Source organism: Cyprinodon tularosa, unplaced genomic scaffold, assembly GCF_016077235.1.
Source record: "Cyprinodon tularosa strain WSP-4 unplaced genomic scaffold, ASM1607723v1 ctg33, whole genome shotgun sequence".
Classification (NCBI taxonomy): domain Eukaryota; kingdom Metazoa; phylum Chordata; class Actinopteri; order Cyprinodontiformes; family Cyprinodontidae; genus Cyprinodon; species Cyprinodon tularosa.
In genome coordinates this window covers 2,416,911-2,436,944 of record NW_024039041.1, presented here as the reverse complement: position 1 = coordinate 2,436,944, position 20,034 = coordinate 2,416,911, and the positions used below count along the sequence as shown (strand labels likewise).

Genomic DNA, 20,034 nt, shown 5'->3' with positions numbered 1-20,034 from the left:
GAAAAAGAACATCCTCCACTATATCTTTAACAGTAAATATGACACTCATTTCCTGGGGATTTAAGGTGTGATAACTTTCATGAAGGCTCTGCTCTTCCATATATTAGAGATGTTATATATTATTGTCCAATAAGAGCACTTAGCTCCTAAAAACCATCTTTTTTTGTTGTCTTGAGTCCTTCAACGTAGAACAGGCCAGAGATTGGAGCGTCCTACACAAACTACATGGACTCAGCTGTTGACCATAAAGTTAAGAATTTTTTTTTTTCTAAAAAACTTACAGAAACTTTTTTACATTTTTTAAATAGATTATTTACAATGGATTTATTTTTGAAATTTAAAAGTTGATGTTGCAACTGTACTCTAGTTTTTATACAGTGTGAGCTTGCTTTCAAAAAATGCAAAACACCTAAAGACGCAAGACAAAATCCTTGAAGCTGGTTCTAAAAGGTATTGATTTGAGAGAGTCAACTGCAAATATATGATAGGCTTTTAGATTTTCAATTGTTTTAATAATTCAAATGTCATATTTGTCTTTTTATTTGACTTGACCCTTCAGCTTTCAGTTCAGTTTATTTATATAGAGCGAATTCACAACACATCATCTTAAAGCTACAGTGTGTAATAATTACAGGGATATACAGTCAGAAATGTAATATATTATACATAACTATGTTATTTTATCATCATCTACGAGCTCAGCCTCTTAACCTTAATATTTGCGTTGCCTTAGAATTCGTTATTTATAATTGCATAGGAGCGGGTCTCGCAGCCATGGAGGCAGACATCTTTGCATGTTGCTGCAGTCTGACCGCTAGATGTCGCTAAAAGTTACACACTGTAGCTTTAAGGCACTTTACAGTTCAACAGATCATACAGTCAAACTGATTCAAAGTTTTCTATCTAAGGAAACCAGTTGAATGCATCGACCCTTGTGTTTTTTACTTGCCTACTATTACAAAACCCCAAAAAATTACCTTAAGGTTTATCAATTGAAAAGAAAAATGCAATAAATAACTTTGCAAAGCACTGTTTACTTTTGTCACACAACACTTTTGTCTTTTATGAATTCTGAAATAAGAGTCCTTCAACTTTCTACATCTTTTATAGAATTTGACTTAAATGTCATACATTTTTTCTTGAAAAGTAAAATCTTAAGTTCAATTCTTTATGATACTATTATAATACTCATTTTAGGTTTTTAATATCCATCCTCTTCTGATTATTTGGGGTCGGGTCACGGGGGGAAGCATCTTCATTGGGAGGCCCAGACATCCCTCTCCGCAGCCACTGTTTTGAACTGACATAATAAACACTGATTATACACATCTTTGGAGGGTGTAACTAAACTTTCTAAAGTTATACAGTGTAAAAAAAAAATATCAGCTTAAAATATTCTTCTATCAGGACTTTTTTTATACTTATATCACTGTTAAAAGTATATTAAAAAAAAAACATTTAACCAAAACTAAAGAAAATAAATTATTTATCTTTGACCACTGAGCAGAGGCGTAGCCAGAAAATGTTTATAAGGGTGGCCAGACAATAACCAATGTATACTGAGGGGTGACCGAAAGCGGATCAGCACCAGAACCTCAGGTTCAATCTACACTATTGCAACAGGAACAAGCACAACATCCACATTTCTAAATAGAGACAAACTATAGTTTCCTACAGCCTTTGCTAACAAATAGATGCATATATTCAAACATCCATCTAGATCAAAGGTATATTGGATAAAATTCTTTGAAGTTTGATTTCTGGAGCATCTTTTCCATCGTCATTACCTACCTACTTTTATCAATATCATTCTACATTAAATTGACATTTACAAGTAGTAATATCTTTATAAATTGATAATTTAATAGGTTTTTTAGAATAGTTATTTACAGTATCTATTATTTTACTGAAGACTCTTAGATGACTTGCAGAGACATAATTTTCTCTTTACGGCATATAACACAAAATCTAGTTCTGAAAGAGCATGAATTCTGTACTAATCCTCTCTAATAATGGTATATTAATGTAGCCTGGGTGCCAGTCCGAACTTAGTCCCGCCCACAAGGTTTGAGTTCGGGGAAGTTTGGTCTGGCTCTGCTCCATAGTAGCGCGAGTATTAAAGCCCACTGTCAGGCGATCCAATCAAATTGTCAGGGCGGGCTTTATACGATGATGGACAGATGATCAAGAGTAACGTAATCAACCACGTGACCAAAGCGCGCTTGGGTGACAACAATAATGGCTGCCGCTGGAGAGTTTGGGTGAGTAGATTCTGCTATTAGGTCTGTTCTAGAAGATATCGACAGCAAATTAATTTTAAAAGAGGAACAGAGAAACGCGATCAAGTCTCATCTTCTTATTCTAGGCGTGAAACTACACGCTTTGATTTTTGTGGACAACAACTATGCCTCGCTTAACATACGTCACGCACTCCGTTGCTCTTATTGGTTGTAGGTCTATCCAATTGAGTACAGAGGCATTTTTTCCTGGTTCGTTCAAAACACGCCCCATAATCACAGCTCTATGGAGCAGTATCAGACTCATATTCTGACTAGAATTGAGTCGGACTACGTCAGGCTAATATTAATGTGCATAATTAACCAAAGTGTTTTTTGTTGTCAAGTAATTGTTAATATATATAGAATTAAAATGTTTTGAATACTCTACTTGAGAGAAAAAATGGTGGGGGTTGCCACAGGGGTGAACAAGGCCACCCCTGGCCCCCCATGTAGCTTCGCTCCTGCCATGGAGGTAGGAATAGTACAAACCTAGTGAAGCCGCATTCTGCACAGACTGCTGTGAAGAGGCGTTCCGTTTTCCCATTGGTGGATTCCCCTTACACTCATGATTCTATTGGCTGGTCTGCCGGAGGCATCGCCTCCTCTGCACGGATTTAGGTGTATCTAGATTGTTTTGAGAGAAGAGCTGAATGCTCTGCTTGCTTAACTCCAAATGTCTAAGTTTTTATTGGAACACATATTTGAAAAAATGCCAAAGTTAGAGGTTGGTGGAATATATGTATTTTTTAACGAGTCAGGCGAATTATTCCGTATTTAATGTGCTTAATAATTATGTAGGTAACGGTAAGCTAAGATAGCTGTTGGCTAACTAGCTAGCTTAAATGCTCTGGTTGTTAGCTTTCTGCCATTTAAGTGAAATAATAGACATTTAAACGTCACTTATTGTCGAACGATAACGCTAAAGGAGAAGATTTGTTTGTAAAGTTTGTCAAATTAGCTGTTTTATGCTGATGTTAAAAGGTTAACGAACAAGGTTGATGGTAAAGCTAGGTTACTCTACATTAGCATGTTAGCATTCAGTTCTAGAGGAATCTCAAGGGTGACAGCTGTTTTAATACATAGCTGCTGATGTTTATGTTGGTCTGTTTTGTTTTATCTACAGGACAGACACAGGCAGGACTTAAGGTCCAGTTGTTGAATGCGTTATCTGTTGCCCTTAACCATTCAGGCAACTGTTAAAACAGGATGCCAGAGATGACTGAAACTAACACAACTGGTCGAAAACCCAAGTAAGTATGTCTTATTTACTTATATATGAGATTTATTTTTCCTTTTAGTAAAAATATTGCACTGTGTTGTATATTATGATCCTAATATAATGTAGCATTCCTTATAGATCCTTTCATTGAAACGTATCACATATCAGAGGTTTATTTCAAGACCTGATGTTATAAACAGTATCTGTCTGTATCTACATACAGAGGGGATGATTGAGAATTAAGAATTTAGAGCATGATGGTATTAATGATGAGGCCTGAGAGTAGGAAGATGCATTGGTTGGTAACATGCATAAGTGATTTTCAATATTTTATTTTTATTATTTTAAAAAAAACATTTTAAAGTGGCACAGAAGAGCAGGATTGAGTCTGCAGTGCCACCATACAGGAAAGACTAGAGGTGTTTTGATGGAGTGATTTGAGCTTACTGGCGATATGTTGTGATAATGAAAGTTTAGTTTATTATTTCAGGGTATTTAAAGAATTTAAAAGATATAGAGGCATATTGTTGATGTAGATGTGATCATCTGGGGTGATGTTTTTGCGATAATCAAATACAAGCTATTTTTGTTTTAATGACGTTCAATAAGAAGAGATCCCAATTCAGCCACTTTATTTTACCCAAATCAAAAATGTAAACAGGTAAATATTCTTGGAAAGGCTTCAGTGGACAGCAGCTTGTGATTTTTCTTTGGTTTATTTCAAACATTCATATAGTAAAAAAAAAAAGTCTACCATTATTATAAATCAAAAGGTTGCTGGGAGAGTTTTTTTTCTCTAATGGAGGACATTATAAATTGTGTTATTTCGGTCCCACAGGGCTCTAACCCTTTGAACCCTGCTCTATTTTGTATTATTGTGACTTTGTATCCATTATAAAACCACTGGCATGGACTTTCAGAAGACTTAAAGGGGAAAATACCACAATTAACAGTAACAAAATATTTACAGAAAAAACAAAAAATGAAACTATAAGCACCATATAAAAGCAGTTATTTTACAGAAAAATGCAATTATTCCCCTTTGTTGCTAAAATTGAGTAATATGACATTATTCAGATATCACAATACAAAAACATCTATTTAAAGTAATGATTTTATACAGTCTTAACTTAATATATAAAATAAAGACCTGCTACATTTTGTTGTAGATGTAGATAGAAAATCTGAATTTATCTGCTCTGTATAGAGTAGCAAAAGAAGTAAAAGCTGATATTAGCTGTCAGTCCTGCCATCTGCTTAAGTAAGCCTCCAATCAGATGCTAAACAAGCAACCCTCTAACTGTTTTGCTTGGTGTAGTGTGAACCTGAATAAGTGGAATAGGCCCTGTCGTTCCCACACTATGACTGTTTCTGTGTGTGGCATCTGGACATGTTCCAAACAGCCAAATATGTCTACATTGTGACTATTGAAAAGTGTATCAATCCTCTTTCAGTCACCTGACTAGCAGTGTGCAGCAACAGACGGTTTAGGGTGGCATTGTTGCTGTACGTTCCATGGAGGCAAAGAAAACGCACCTTTTTTGCGTCATTGAGAAGATTTAAGCTATAGAAGTGGTTCGATGGAAGATTTCAGATGTTTTACAGCCATAATCAAGGCAGTTTAGGTGTTGCCATCATCTTAGAAAATGTATCTCCACAGGGACAATACACATTGTCTCAAGTCAAGCACCTCACAAGCAATGTTATAGAGAACTGCATTTAAGAATTGTAAGATGAGAAGATTTGACTATGGCGCTCAGAAAACTGGGTGAAATAATATCTTTTGAATTTCTTTATTTCTGTTCAAGCTGTCTATTGTTTTTTAATTGGATGTTGATTTTACATATCGTATTGGCCCGAATTTAAGACAAGGTATTTTTTGTTTAAAATTATGTTAAATTTGGGGTCCTCTTATAATCTAGGTCTAACCAATTATACAGGTTTACAGTTGTCTGGAGTTGCTACAAAAAAGCAACAGCAGAGGGCGCCAGTTTTTTGTTTTTTTTTGTAAAGCCAGTGCTCATTGTGGCTTGGGTCAGCTTTCTATCACAACAGAGAAGTGACAAGGATGCTATGGAGATTTGCTGCACAGAACAGACTGGATCAAAAGTCAGACAAGTTTGCAGACATTTGAGGCATAGTTATGATGCCAATTTTAACATAATGGCGGTCAGCGCAGCAGTGCCATCAAACAACTGTCAGGCGGCAAAGAAATAAGAAATTATAGAGTACAATGCCAGAAGATGGCGGGTTCAGAAAGACCATCCAAAAAAAGCAAACAGCTAAAGAAAAGCTTATCGTCGTCCACAACATGGCTGTTTCAAAGAATCGACAGAAGGTGTGTGAATTTGTTAATGTAAAACGTAACAATGGCATGCCGATTACCAGAGCCATCACCCAGCTGAAAGCTCTGGACATTACTAAGGAGTTGAACATACCCACCACCACGTTTAAAGCCAGCATCTGCTGGTGCGGCTGGATGATGCGCCGTAGCAGCCTTGTATTACGGCACAGAACCAGCCTGGCTCAGCACCTGCCATCAGAGAGCAGCTGCTCTCTATTTAGTGGTATGTGATTTGGCTGGAAGAAAAAACACTCATATCCTCTTGATCGAATTGGCAACGTTGAACAAACCCCTGTGTTTTTTGACCTGCCTATACCTGTGACTGTGCACAAAAAAAGGCGAGCCTGTTATTGTGAAATCAACTGGAAACAAAAAGAATCGGGTCATAGTGATGCTAATATACCTGGCAGAGGGGACAAAGTTGCCTCCTTATGTGATTTTAAAACGCAAAACTGTGCTGAAAGAGGGTATGCCAGCTGGCATTGTTGTTCATGCCCAGGAAAAGGGCTGGATGGGGAGTGAACTAGTGGTCGACTGGCTTAAAGTGGTGTGGGGGGGGATGGCAAGGGGCTCTAAAAAACATGAAAAACATCCTAAACATGGATGCCTTTAACAGTAACTGACAAATGCAAACTCAGGGGAAGAAGATGAATGGCAATTTAGTCATCATACCAGGAGGACAAGTAAGCTACAGGTAGTTGGATGTGGTGATTAACAAGCCTTTCAGGGATAATCTGCGCAAGAGCTACACCTAGTTCTTTTATCAGGTGACCATGCACTTGCATCGGACAGTCCAAAAGCCTGCAGTATGCCGACTTTGTGAATGGATCCTCCATACATGGGATTAAGTTCCATCAGAAAGCATCATCAGTTGATTCCAAAAATGTATCTCAAATGCATTGGATGGTAGTGAGGATGATGTTCTGTGGGAGGAGAAAGGACTGCAGGGTGAGGGTGGGAGTGACAGCGAGGCAGACACTCCATGAACAAAGTTCAGATTGCATTCGAGAGGAGGTGTTGCAAGATTTAAATTAAATGTGTCATCACTGTAATTTTTTTAAAACGTTTTATTGGTGGTTACTTCCAAAAATATTTCAATGCATTGTTATTTTGATTAATTTCTTAAATGTAAAATAAAATTGTTTATTTAAACAAAATAAATTTGGCTTATCGGAATCTTTTTTTGTGTTTTTTGTTTTGTTGCTTAAAAACTGGTCTTGGAAAGAAGGGGTCTCCTTATAATCAGGGTTGTCCTATATTCGGATCAGTACTGTATTTTTTGCCAAAAATATCAGGTACCGCTCCATAGGTCTAGAATGCAAACATGCTACACAGAAAAAGTTTCTGCATCACAGTTTTAAAAACACTAAAACGGAGACACTACTTTATTGTAAAGATATTATGGAACAGGTGGACAGAACCAGATGTTCATGTCAGTAAAGCACTATTTAACAGCAGTAAAGCACAAGTATCACCCAGTCATTAAGTGGTTATACCTGCTATCCTTAATTTAAAAATTAATTTTAAATTCTCTACCTTTTGCAGAAAGAAGAAAAACAAAGAATCCCATAATGCAGGTAACATAATATTTGCTGCTGCACTCTTGTTTAAAGGCAATTTAGTTACAGTTTGAGTAATTGTTTATTGTTTAATCATAACTTTTATATCCTTTGTTTCTCTCTGCATCTAGTCGAGAGACACAGAAAAGAGAAAATTAACGCTGGGATTAATCGCATCGGGAATCTTCTACCATGTTCGCAGGCACTTAAACAGGTAAGTAAATAGCTGCTATTTACCGAATCACAATAATCCATGTGACCGTATATGTTCAAATTTTTAAAAATATTCTGTTTATAGAGTAAGAACATGATATTGGACCAAGCATTTCACTACATCACTGAGCTCCAGAAACAAAATGATACGTTGCTTCTGGAAGGTGGAGATAAAGTCCAAGGTGAGGTTTTAATTCTCCCTTTTCTCTTTGTACTGTAAAATGACCATTTATCTGTTGCTCTGGGAGGGAATATACAAGTAACGGGCAAATAGAAAGCACTCTGATAAAAATATAACTGACCTTGAAGTTATCAAAGAGGAATATTAGTCATATTTCAAACACATCAGCCGTCTGTCTAAAAGCAGCTGGTTTACATATAAGAAGCATCGTGTCCATCGGCACATCATCGCACTAAGATAAGTATTTACAGTGGATTGCAAAAGTGTTCATACTCTTCGAACATTTGTTTCGTAATGTTTCAAGCACAAACCTGTGGGTAATTTATTGGGATATATGGGTTAGACACCACAAACAAGAGTAAACGTAAAACAGAAACAAGTATTACATTGTTTTTATCACAGTAATTACATTTTTTTTATTTAAATCATCTGAGTGAATAGTTTGTAGAACAATCTTTTACTGAATTGATTATCTTTGTTATGTCTGTACCAGCTTTCCACACAGACTGTCCAAGACTTTCTATTTATTTGATAAATAACAGACATTGGCAGTAAAAAGAACTAAAAACAGGCAATTTTCAAGCCTTACCATAGATTCTCAGTAGGGTGTGGGTTTAGACTAGGATTTGGCATTTGTAGCTCACAGGGTTTATACAGGAATGAGTAACTTTAATTTAATGCTAGAAATTATTTTAATGCCATCAATATATGACATGAAAAATTTTATATATATATATATATATATTAGTGCTGTCAAAATTATCGCGTTATTATCGCGTTAACGCGAGGCCATTTTAACGGCGATAATTTTTTAAACGTGAGATTAACGCTATGTGGTTTTATGGTACAATTTTCCAAGTACATCCCGCTGCAGCCTGCAGGAAGGCGGGGCTATTTTCCCCCAGTCTATGCATTTCTCATAGGCTTCGAGAGCGGACCTCCTCAAGGGAAAAAGACGCTCATACACTGGGTAGCGCTAGTGCCTTTTCTTTAAGCCCCACCACCAACAAACAAGTTGAGTGTCTGGTAACTAGTAGCAACCTGAAATACGCTGAGAAAACAGATTACTGAGGTGAAATGGAATCTGCTACGGCGCTCTTGCTGTCTGTGTACGCTACAGGTCGGTATCGTGTGTGTGTGTGGGTGTGTGTGTGTTCTCATTTTTGTTAAGAGGCTGAAAAGTAACTTTCTAGAGCATAGACTATTTTGATGTATTGATTGAAAATTGTTCATTATTATCTTGGTTAATTAACATCTAATGTTAACTGTACTACATTTTATAGCAGTAGGGTAAAATGCTTGTCTTTGTTCAAAAGACTGTATTAACTGTAAAGACTGTCTTTTACATCAGCCTGTTTTCAGGGCCTTTTTTTTTTTGGCTACATATTTGTTATTTTTTGCTACATGCCTCCCCATCTTCTTGCCATATGTTTCTATGGCATAAATCAGTGTCTGTGACCTGTTTTCATTTTAAAAAAAGAACATTGGCACAAACCTAGCCTGTATGTATTTTTTGTATGTCATCGAGAGTATTTAAATGATTTTCAATCAGAAAAAAAATTTGCGATTAAAATGCGATTAATCGCGAGTTAACTCAGGCATTGATGCAATTAATCGCGATTAAAAAAATTTAATCGATTGACAGCACTAATATATATATATATATATATATATATATATATATAAAACTGCAAAATCCTTCGTCATCTTTACTGTCGACTGGCTGCAGCAATGTCCATTTTGTTGAAATTAGCATTTTCCCCATTCTCTTCTTTTCCGAACATATGGCTTTACGATCAACCAGAAGCATTTCCGCACAAATATATTGCGATGTAATATATCTGACTAAATTGTTTTTATAAACTTTTTTTTTTTAATGAAGCATTTTAAATGCCACAATAATCACATTTAATGAATTTTAATGCCAATTAAGGCCTTAATTAAAAAAATTATAATTTCATTACTTTTAAATATTTTTAATGACAAAAACCTGAAACTCTGAGCACAGGACATGCATCCTGTGTTCTACACATTCCCGTTATAGATATGATCGTATGTTTGGGGGTTTTCTGCTGAAAGACGAACCTGCAACCCAGCCTGAAGTGTTTTTCATACTTCCAGCATCTTGCTGTATTTAACTCCATACATCTTTTCTATGCTGTCTCATGTTTCAGCATAGAAATGGTTCGCTCAGGTCGTTGTTCTACAGTATTTTTTACTAGAGGTTCACAGTAGTCTGTTCATTTACCTACATCATATTTTTATCAAAGAATAGAGTATATGTTTTTGCCGCAGTTTCCTTTATCTAATTTCAAACTAAAATGTCAACAAAAAATAAAAATAAATGCGAAAAATGTGGACGATTATGTCCCTTATGGAATACATTTTTGTCATTGCAGCGGAAGAGATCCGACGGCTGCGGCGCCAGTTGAACGATTTGAGAATGGAGAGCGCTCACTACATCGAGCTCCTGAAGGCTCATGATATCAACTTTTTAGAGGACCCAACTGCTCACTGGAAGGGAAAGCACCGCTGTGCCAAAGTGGCTAAAGTTACACCTACCCATCAGCCCCCAAAAAGCATTGTTGTTTATTCCAATGGCAATGTGATTGGCCCTACAGGGAAACAGGCGAGCCCCGGAAAGAAGCCCTCTGAGATAAATCATCCTTCCTCTGACACCGGATTACAAGTTAACGGAGCTTTGCTGCAAGTTAATACTACATCTACCACGCCTTCACTTCTCCCAGGCTCAGCCGCTCAGTCTACATCAGCTCTGAGGGTGTTGGAGCAGTGTGTGATTGAAGCACCTGCTGTGGCCCCTTCTGTGTCTTACATCACCCTACAGATCCCTGCAGCCACCACATCCCTGCTCCAACAAGCGCAGCCTGATCCTCCACCTCAGACTGTTCCCTTGGTAGCTTCAGTCTCACAGCATCCCACTGAAAGCAATGTTCTGTCTGTGTCCACTCGCACTACATCGACCCAAACTATAACCTCAGAACCATCTGGTAGTTGCTCTTTGGTGACAAAGGAGAGCACCATCAGGACTGTTGGTTACACTGCCGTTCCTGCCAGTCAAACTGTTCTAAGAGCTGGAGCTGCAGGCAGCACACAGACCACCTGGACAACACTGCAGATGGCAGGGAACACGGTGCAACCAGTTTGCCAGAGTCTCTCCGCTCCAGAGGTCAGCAGTACCACCCAGACGGTCCAGCAGTTTGCAGTTTGCCCTTTGGGCAGCAAACCCTCCGTTAATCCTGTTCAAATACAGCTGCAACCACATGTGCCGGTACCACAGGCACCTATTGCAACCCATTTCCCAGCTAATCCGTTCAAAAATGCTCCTCAGCTACAACCCGCCGTTTTAAACCGGCCACAGCCTGTCTTGAACCCCCAACCTCAGTGTGCAGTTTTACCCCAGTCGGCCATAGTGCCGCAGCCAGCTGTGTTGGCTCATCCAGCTGTCATGTCACAGGCCCAGCCTACGGTTCTGCAGCCTGCATCACTGGTTCCTCGTCCTCCAACAGCTCTCATCCCACAGCCTCAGCAAACCCTGGTACCCCAGCACCAAGCTGCTGTTCTGCCCCTCCTTCAGACCATGCAGGTGCTGCAGGTCAACCCGGCCACTGCTGCAGCCTCGGGTGTAACAGCTCCTCAGAGCACAAACAATCCAAGTGTTGTCATCCTGCAGCAGGCCAGCGCCTGCCCCGCCCCGCAGGTTATGAGAGAGGACATTTCGAATCCCACACCTTGTCAACATATAGTAATCATCCAAGCCCCCAGTCAGGCTGCGCCTGCTCCTCACAGCTCTCAGCTGAGTATTGGATCTTCTCCTCTCCCTGCTGTCACTTCTCAAACACCAACCACAACCAGTTCAGTGACTGTCCCTCCTTTACAAAGTGTGGGAGGAAAGCAGTTGGTACACATCCTGCCTCGTCCCACCCAGCCTGAGGTAACCCATCCCCTGCAGGTCAGCCAGGGATCCTCCTCTACAGCAGTTTCCACAGCCCCACAAACAATTAATTTAAATGGCCAGGTGTTTGCTCTAAAGCCAGTGAAAACCTCAGACAAAAGTGGCTCCCAGATTGGTCAAAGCACCATGCAACTGGTCCAACCCACCACCTCTGAGGAGCCTACTACTAATGTGGCCCTCAACAGCTTAGGGGCCCTTAGTAGTCTGAACCAGAGCATATCTCAAGGCCTCCCTCTCTCTACCCAGAGCAGCTGTCAGCTTCCCCCCACATCATCCGTTGGTGTTATAGCACCTGTATCTGGAGCCACACCTGTACTACCTGCTCAGCAGCTACAGGCTCAGTCTGGTTTAGCCGCTGGTCCCTCAAAGCCTTTGGGAAAAAAGCCCCACACACCTGTAACCACAAAAAGAGCAGCAACTAAAAGGACTAAACCTGTCAAAAAGAAAGAGCCCAAAACTACACAGCTTGTTTTTCCTGCCAAATCCACTGCTAATGCTGCTAGTGCTGGAGGAGAGAGCCAGACAGTTCAAAATACGGCATCTCAAATTTTACAGTCTTCAACAACCATTCAGCCAACATGCACCACATCCGCTCGGTCCCAACATGCTCCAAGCTGCGTTACATCTAGTCAGAACACACTGCAAACTATTGTGTGCACTTCATCCAGCAGCACCTCTGTGTTTAGTCCGATGAAGGATAAAAGCTCTGTCTGTGGATCCCGGAGTGAATCAGCTACACCTGAGGTCGTCAGTGAAGCTGCCATTAAGCCATCTAGTGGTTCAAATGAGACTAAAGGGACTTCAGTTCCTGTCAGTAGCGGCCCTGCAACCAAACCTTTGGTGTCCGAGGTTAAACAGTTAACTGTTAGTACCACTGCTATCACAGTGCAAAGCGGGGCGTCGGCCATCGTTTCTGTTTCTAAACAAAATAAATCCATAGTCACCTCTACGGCTGCCACAGACACTCGGGTAACATCTGCTGCTGATTCTGGTCCACCCTTGCCTCCGGTCTGCATCCAGACCACTGCATCAGCATCTCCAAATAAAAATACCAACTCAGTCCAACCTGCTGTTCCCCACAAATCTAAGTTCCAGGATCAAACATCTTCCACTAAGCCAGAGTCTCATCCCAGTATTTCTCCATCCCCCACATCTGTACTTCCATCACCCACTCCCACTGAGTCAGTTCCAGAGAGCTCTGTCACAGTCTCTACACCCACTGTCGAAATCAAGAAAAAGGCGACTACATCTAAAGCTCCTCCACAGCAGACTGAAGTGAGCATGCCTCAGCCTTCCTTGTCTCATCCTGTAGAAGCCAAGCCACCTCAGACAGCGAGGCTTGACCGGCCTGCAGGGGAGGAGAGGCCTTCCCCAGCGGCAAGAAATGAGGGCTTAGTGCGGGTAACGTCTGAAGCTCCCTTAAAAAAGGACTCTACAGTGTCTCAACAGGTTTACACCAACCTGGATGAGCAAGCAGTGGAGCAGAACATGACATCCAACCGCCAGGCTGATTCTCCAATGACCACAGGCGGAGCTGGTGGCAGAGGATTCTCTGTAGCATCAATGCTTCCTCAAGGCCAAAGCATGGGTGCATCATCAGGCTCCTTCGGATCATTTGCGTTCACATCTGAGCAGGCAGAGATGCTCGCCTTGGCGATGTTGGAGCAAGAGAGCCCCGAGAGAAAAAGCGGAGGTTGCTCGGGGGACAACAGCTCTTCAGCTACATGGGACTCCCCCAAAACTCCACCAGTATCCGCCAGCAGAGAAAGAGCCTCAACAGGGCAGCAAGCTAAAATCTCCAAACTGATGGACCCCAGTGCAGGTAAACTCGTAGAGGCGTCCGTCAGTGGGCCAAACAGACAGCAGCAAAATACAGCTTACTCAAAATCCCAAGCTCTCCCACCAGGACAGTCTCAGAGTACAACCCAAAGTGGGACGGCTCCTAGCCTCAGCGTTAACAACCTGATCAGACCCAGCAGCTCCAGCCACCAAGCCTATCCCAGCTCCCCGAGTCTGACCGCCCAGCAAGGGTCGGTTCCTTCTCCAGCTGGGACTTCTACTCATATTTCTCAACCGCCAAACAACGCCATCTCCCCCTGTTCAGGCTCTGCCCAAGTAGAGTACAACACCTTGAAACCGACTTCAATAAGAAATCCATCTGGAAATGTCGTAGGTGAGAGACATGTTAAGATCATCTCCAAAAGACAGGCTCAAGAGGAAGTGATGTTGCACACAGGGAAACGCCCTAAACCGTGCCCCCCGACGGGCAACGCGGGGGGTCATATGGATGTGAAAGCACCAGACCACAGTCAGATGATGGTGGGACAGCTGCCCCCCACCTCTGCAGCTGTAATGACCAGGATTAATCCAGAAAGTGGAGGCCCTCTCTTCTCCACCAACTCCTTCATGAGCTTGGTAGTGCGCCCCACAGATGGTCACTGCTCCACTCAAGGGCCTCCTGAGCAGAACCAGGCAGGTGGGATTCATCTGTCACAGGGTCACCCACAGCACGCTGTTAGCCAGCCCAGTCAGCATCTGGGAGGAAATCTGTACATGAAACAGCAGCAGCAGCAGCAACAAGAGCAGCAGAGGCACCATCTGTATCACCTGCAGCACCACCTTACTCAATCTGACCCTGCACAACGCCACTCGATACACCAGAGGGCACTGCAGGAGCAACAGCAGCATGTTCAGAAGAAGCGAGGTATCGTCAGAGGGAATCAAACCGGATCCCCCGCTGGCCTGCAGCAGAAGCAGCATCACCTGGAAAAGACAGGTCTTCATCAGCATCCCCATCAGCAGCAGTCACAGCACCCACAGCAGTCACACCAACAGTCCCAGCAGCAGCACCAACAGCAAACACAGCACCATCAACAACAGCAGGCCCACCAGCAGCCTCCACCTACCCAGCATCAGCTTCAGCAGCAGCAGCAGAACTCCCATCCCAGACATCCTCAGCATTTACAGCAGCAGATCCAACAGCAGCACTTTAGGCATCAGGAGAAGACATGTGAGGCCCAATCAGTGGGCTCCAGGGGCCACCACAACAGCCACTTGGCCCAGCAGGACCACCTCAAGGTGAGTGGCGTTTCATTATGCAGGGTGTCCATGTAGTTTATGATGGCTTGTATGACCCTAAATGAGAAATTTTCTTAAAGTTAATGCTCTTAATTATTAACTTATCATTTCTGATTTATTAACGGAGCTTGAATCCCCCCACAGAGCGTAAAGTTACAGTTATCTCAGTTATTTTTTAAATAAAATGTTGTGTTTTTTTTTCTTTCTTTGGTCTCATTTAGGAAGGTAATTGATTGAAATAAATTTTCCCCAGTCTTGTTTTTCCTGTCCTTAAAGGGGTCTGCTTTACAGAGTTCCTTACAAGTCCAAAAAATATAAAGTATGATTGTTTTTCAGGTCTTGAGTATAAAACTTTTTTTTTTTTCCATACTACAACTTCCTTTACTTTTCCTTTTTGGTTCCTTCATCCTTCCTTTGTCAGGTCCTGTTCTTGAACGTGTCCTTATTTCATATTTCTTCCTTTCTTCTTGCCTACTTTCTTCCATCCTAGCCTTGCTTCTCCTCTTTACTTACCGATTTACTCGTATTATTCCTTTGTGTTGTCCCTGGTGTCATTTATTTTTTTCCCATTTATTCTTTGTGTCCTTAGATCCTATCGTTTTTAAAGACACACTGTTGAAGGGAATTTGCAATAAATTCAAATATATTGTTTCTATTTTAATATTAATGGTAAGACTTACAATGAGGAAATGTCATCAGAGCTGTACAAACTAAATTTCGCTTTATATACACTCTTTGTATACAAAGTGACAATAAATGTTATCTAAGTCTAGAACAAGGCAATCAAACAAAACAATCCAGAAATCACAATATTATTATTTTTTTATTTATTTATTTGTATGATACGTATTTGAATACCTGCCACTCAGTAAAAAAATCCGGCCTTAAAACACCTATTAGTTCACTCCACTCTATGCAAGATCTCACCTTGTGGTGTATCACAAGTAATGAGTAATCAGCCCAGAACTGTCAATCACCTGAAGAGAGCCATCACCGCTGTTTCCATTAAAATTAAGATGTCATAGTTTAAAATCCTGTAGGGTTGTCACGATACTAAACTTTTTAACTCGAAACCGATTCTAAGGAAAATATTCAATACTCGATACCATTTTCGATACCACAAGAATAAAAACTCCACATTTCAACAGAAATATTTATATTACTAATTAAATTACAATAAATAAATACAATAAACAACAAGAACAACATTTTGAGGTTGTTTGCTGTGCACAGTATTAAGCAAGCTTGATAAAAAACCTCCAAATTTAAATTAAGTTTTCCTTACTTGGCTATGCTTTGCACACATAGCAATGACACTAGCCAAACCGGTTAAGAAACAAAAATAATCCTCAGCAGCTGCACCTGTTACAAAAAAAGTCTGAAACTAAAAAGAGCACAGAATTATTCAATCACACAGTGCTCTGAAAGTGCATTTTCCTCTATTCTGCACTTTAGATGAATGACTGCTTAGGTGCCACTGGTGGTAGCACTGTATCGATACTTTTGAAAATGAGTATTGTATCCGGATACAATGTTTCAGAATCGATACTTTTTTGAGTATCGATACTTTTGACAACCCTAAAATCCTGCATTTTACAGAAGGTTTCCCTGCTTAATCGGCACACATCCAGGCCATCTAAATGGCCATTTGGATGAATCAGAGAAGTCATGAGAGAAACAACTTTTTGGTAAATCCATTAATCTTGCTTGGAGGTAGAAGAATGATGAGTACCATCTGAAGAACACCTTCCCTACTGTGAAGCATGGGGGTGGTAGCATCATACTTTTAGGGTGTTTTCTGTACATGGGACAGGGCGACTGCACTATATTAAGTAGAGGATGACCAGGGCCATGTATTAAGAGATTTTGGGAAACAACCTCCTTTCATTAATTTGAGTATTGAAGATGGGTTGAGACTGGGTCTTCCAACATGACAATGACCCAAAGCACACAGCCAGGATAACCAAGGAGTGGCTCTGGAAGAAGCATATCAAGGTTCTGGCGTGGCCTAGACAGTCTCCAGACCTAAACCCAATAGAGAATCTTTGGAGGGAGCTCGTACTCCATTTTTCTAAGAGACAACCCAGAAACTCCACTGAACTAGAGAGGATCTATGTGGAGGAGTGGGCCAAAATCCCTCCTGCAGTATCTGCACACCTGGTGAAAAAATACAGGAAACGTTTGACCTCTGGAAATGCAAATAAAAGCTATTGTTCCAAAAAATAACTTCAATTTTCTCAGGTGTTGAAATTCTTATTTACAGCTGTAAATAGTTTTAAAAAATATATACATATAAATTGTGATTTCTGGATTTATTTATTTCATTTTGTCGCTGACAGTGTACCTGCACCTAAGATTTTAATGCAAGACCCCCCCCCCCTGATTTGTAAGTGGGAGAACTTGCAAAATAGCTGGCTGTTCAAATACTTGTTTCCTCACTCCAGTCTGAAGGAACAGGGAACTTTTACTATCAAATAATTGAAGAAAAGTTTCAATTGAATGAAATACATTTTTTTGAAGTTGATCCCAAATCCCGTGCTTAGGTGATTGTTAATGAGAAATGGTCAATGGCATATTAGAACTTATCGTTCTTTTCTTCACACAGCCTGGTCAGGACCATAATGCAATGCAGAGGATGATGAGCTCCAGAAGCTTGGAGCAGCAGCTCATCTCTCCTACCGCCAACGCAGTGTCTCGTTCATCCGAGATGGCATGTGCACCGTCTCGCCAGGAGCGGCACCGTGTATCAAACTACTCTGCAGAGGCTCTCATCGGAAAAAGCTCCACTAGTAGCGAACAACAGCAACGCATGGCTCTCCTCCTTCAGCCTGGACGTGGCGCCACCCAGGAGCAAACAGACCTCCGTAACTACCTGGATACATCACGAGGGAAGGCCGGTATTACACACAATGCTCAGAACCGCCTCTCAACGGACCATTCTTCTTCAGGGGATCAGCGAATCTCTGAGTGTCAGTCGTTCAAGGCCATGGGGGGAGGAGGTGGAGCCCACCAGCTCAGCGGTTTTGAGGCTCAGGTGTCTCGTGGGAGTGACATGGCCCCCAAGTCGGTGCCTCCCTCTCAGCGTGGTCCGCAGGGGCAGCAGCAGGGAGGATTTAGGATGAGTGTTGGCCCCAGTGCGGACGTAAGAAATCGTGGAAACTACAGCGGCCCCCATCCTGGCTCTCAGGGGGTACAGGTTGGCCCTGTGCTGCCTCGAGAGCAGGACGGCTGCCACCAGAGTTTCATGCAGAGCCTCCTTTCCCCCCACCTTCCTGAGCAGAGCAACCATCAGCGAGCGGTTCAGTGCTGCCCCCCTGTCAGCATGGAGTACAGCTGTGTGACTGGAAGCTCCACAGGAGACATCCAGGCCAAGGCCTCCAGTCCCAGCGTGCCTCAGTCTCAGAAGGTTCCAGCTATGCGACTTGCAGAGGCCAACAAGGGCCACATTTCTCAGGTCACTAGTAATATGCATGCAGGGCCAGGTGTTCGAGCAGGTCTCCCCCACCCTCCAACCCCACATAGCAGCTCAGAACCTGGACGCTCATCCGCCATCTCCAGACCCCCCACTGCTGTCAGCCAGCATTCCCGACACATTCCCAGAGATGCTCATCCTGCCAAACTGAGACCCAGCGACAGGCCTCGATCCGGAGCCCTGCGACCCGCCAACCCTTTTGAAGCTGAGGGCCACTTACCTTTGCCTTCAGGGGGAGGGGTGCTGCTGGGCCGACCTCAGTCTGGAGGAGAGAACCGCCGCAGCACCATTGTGCGCTTCATGTCAGACAGCGGACAGGTACCCAGTGAGAATAACATTGTCGCTGACCAACACCTTGCACAGAACTTTGGGTTTCCCTTTATTCCAGAGGGAGGTATGAATCCTCCTCCCCCCATCAATGCTAACTCCACATTCATCCCTCCGGTGAGCCAACAAAGCACCTCCCGCACACCGTCCCTCCTCCCAGTGGAGCCTCAGAACACCTTACCCTCATTTTACCCTTCTTACTCCCCAGCAGCTCACCCAAGCCTCTCCAGTGATGTCACCCTCCAGTACTTTCCCAACCAAATGTTTACAAGCCCGAGCGCGGACAAAGCCAGCGCCCCCCCTCTCAACAACAGATTCGGCTCCATCCTCTCCCCGCCACGTCCTGTGGGGTTCGCTCAGGCCAGCTTCCCTCTGCTTCCAGATATGCCTCCCATAGCATCATCTGGAATCACCCCCCACATCTCTGACTTCAGGCTCACCTCGCTGTTCCCTGAAATCGCTACCGGCATGCCAACAGACGGCTCAGCCATGCCCATGTCCCCCCTGCTGTCTCTCACCAACACGTCGTCCGCTGACTCTAGCAAGCAACCCAACCGCCCTGCCCACAACATCAGTCACATCCTGGGTCATGATGGCAGCTCGGCCGTGTGAATGGTTGCAGCCGGAATGACGGTTGTTTAGAAACAAACCATTACGTTTTCTGCTTGAAATGTGTATCAAAGGTAAAGCACTTGATGTGAGGGGATACGTTTACATGTCCACTTTATTTCAGTTTAACATCTTCTTTGTGACATATTTAATATCAAATTAATCATTAAAAAAGTTCCTAAGGCTTTCTAATTTGTGTGGAAATGTATGCCCTTCAATCTCCTTTTTGAAATGTAAACTGGTTCTGAAGAAAATTTTGTTTTTTGATTGTTTTTTGTTGTGTTTTTGGTCAAAAGGAAACCTTCTGCACAGTTACTAATTTAATTTACTAACTTATCAGGTTTTACTGTACAAATGTTTTCCAAGAGCTATTTTGTAAATACTATTTCATATCAAAGTTGCTACATTATGTATTTGTAAGTACAAAATTGATAAATAAAGTTTATAATGATTACTTTGTAGTTATTTCCCTGGGCCTTGTCTTTGGTTTTCAACACCCAGTATACGTCATTAAAGAGATGCTTTACTCTGATAAACATTAATAGAAAATCCAGTACAGCCTGCAGGTAGTTATTTTGTATGTCGATATACTTCAACCTTTAATGCCCTTTTTTTTCTATTCTGTAAAAGAAAAAATAAATTAAGTCACATTCATATGTTAGTGTTCACATAGCAGTGAGTTTGCATATTATGAGCAAAATATTAGCTTATTACCAAACCTTGGTTCATTTTTTCTTTTCTAATTTATTTACTGTAGCTTTTTGTTGTATATACGTGTAT

The 20,034-nt window shown here is 41.8% G+C and overlaps 1 protein-coding gene across 1 annotated transcript; it reads left to right on the top strand.

Annotated features, from left to right (window-relative positions):
- The first annotated feature begins 2,872 nt into the window (after positions 1-2,872).
- LOC119788973 (basic helix-loop-helix domain-containing protein USF3) lies at positions 2,873-19,705 on the top strand. The gene is made up of 7 exons (XM_038293687.1): positions 2,873-3,003; positions 3,403-3,529; positions 7,388-7,419; positions 7,533-7,615; positions 7,700-7,796; positions 10,195-14,846; positions 17,452-19,705. Exons 2-7 carry the CDS (start codon positions 3,486-3,488, stop codon positions 19,255-19,257), a joined length of 6,714 nt encoding a protein of 2,237 aa, XP_038149615.1. The 5' UTR covers positions 2,873-3,003; positions 3,403-3,485; the 3' UTR covers positions 19,258-19,705.
- Positions 19,706-20,034: the final 329 nt, after the last annotated feature.

What these genes read in the sequence shown, in the direction of transcription:
- LOC119788973 (XM_038293687.1), top strand. Translation starts at nt 3,486, where the DNA reads ATGCCAGAGATGACTGAAACTAACACAACTGGTCGAAAACCCAA. An exon ending in CAAAGAATCCCATAATGCAG is followed by an intron (nt 7,420 to 7,532) that starts GTAACATAATAT and finishes CTCTGCATCTAG; the next exon opens with TCGAGAGACACAGAAAAGAG. An exon ending in CCCAGCAGGACCACCTCAAG is followed by an intron (nt 14,847 to 17,451) that starts GTGAGTGGCGTT and finishes TTCTTCACACAG; the next exon opens with CCTGGTCAGGACCATAATGC.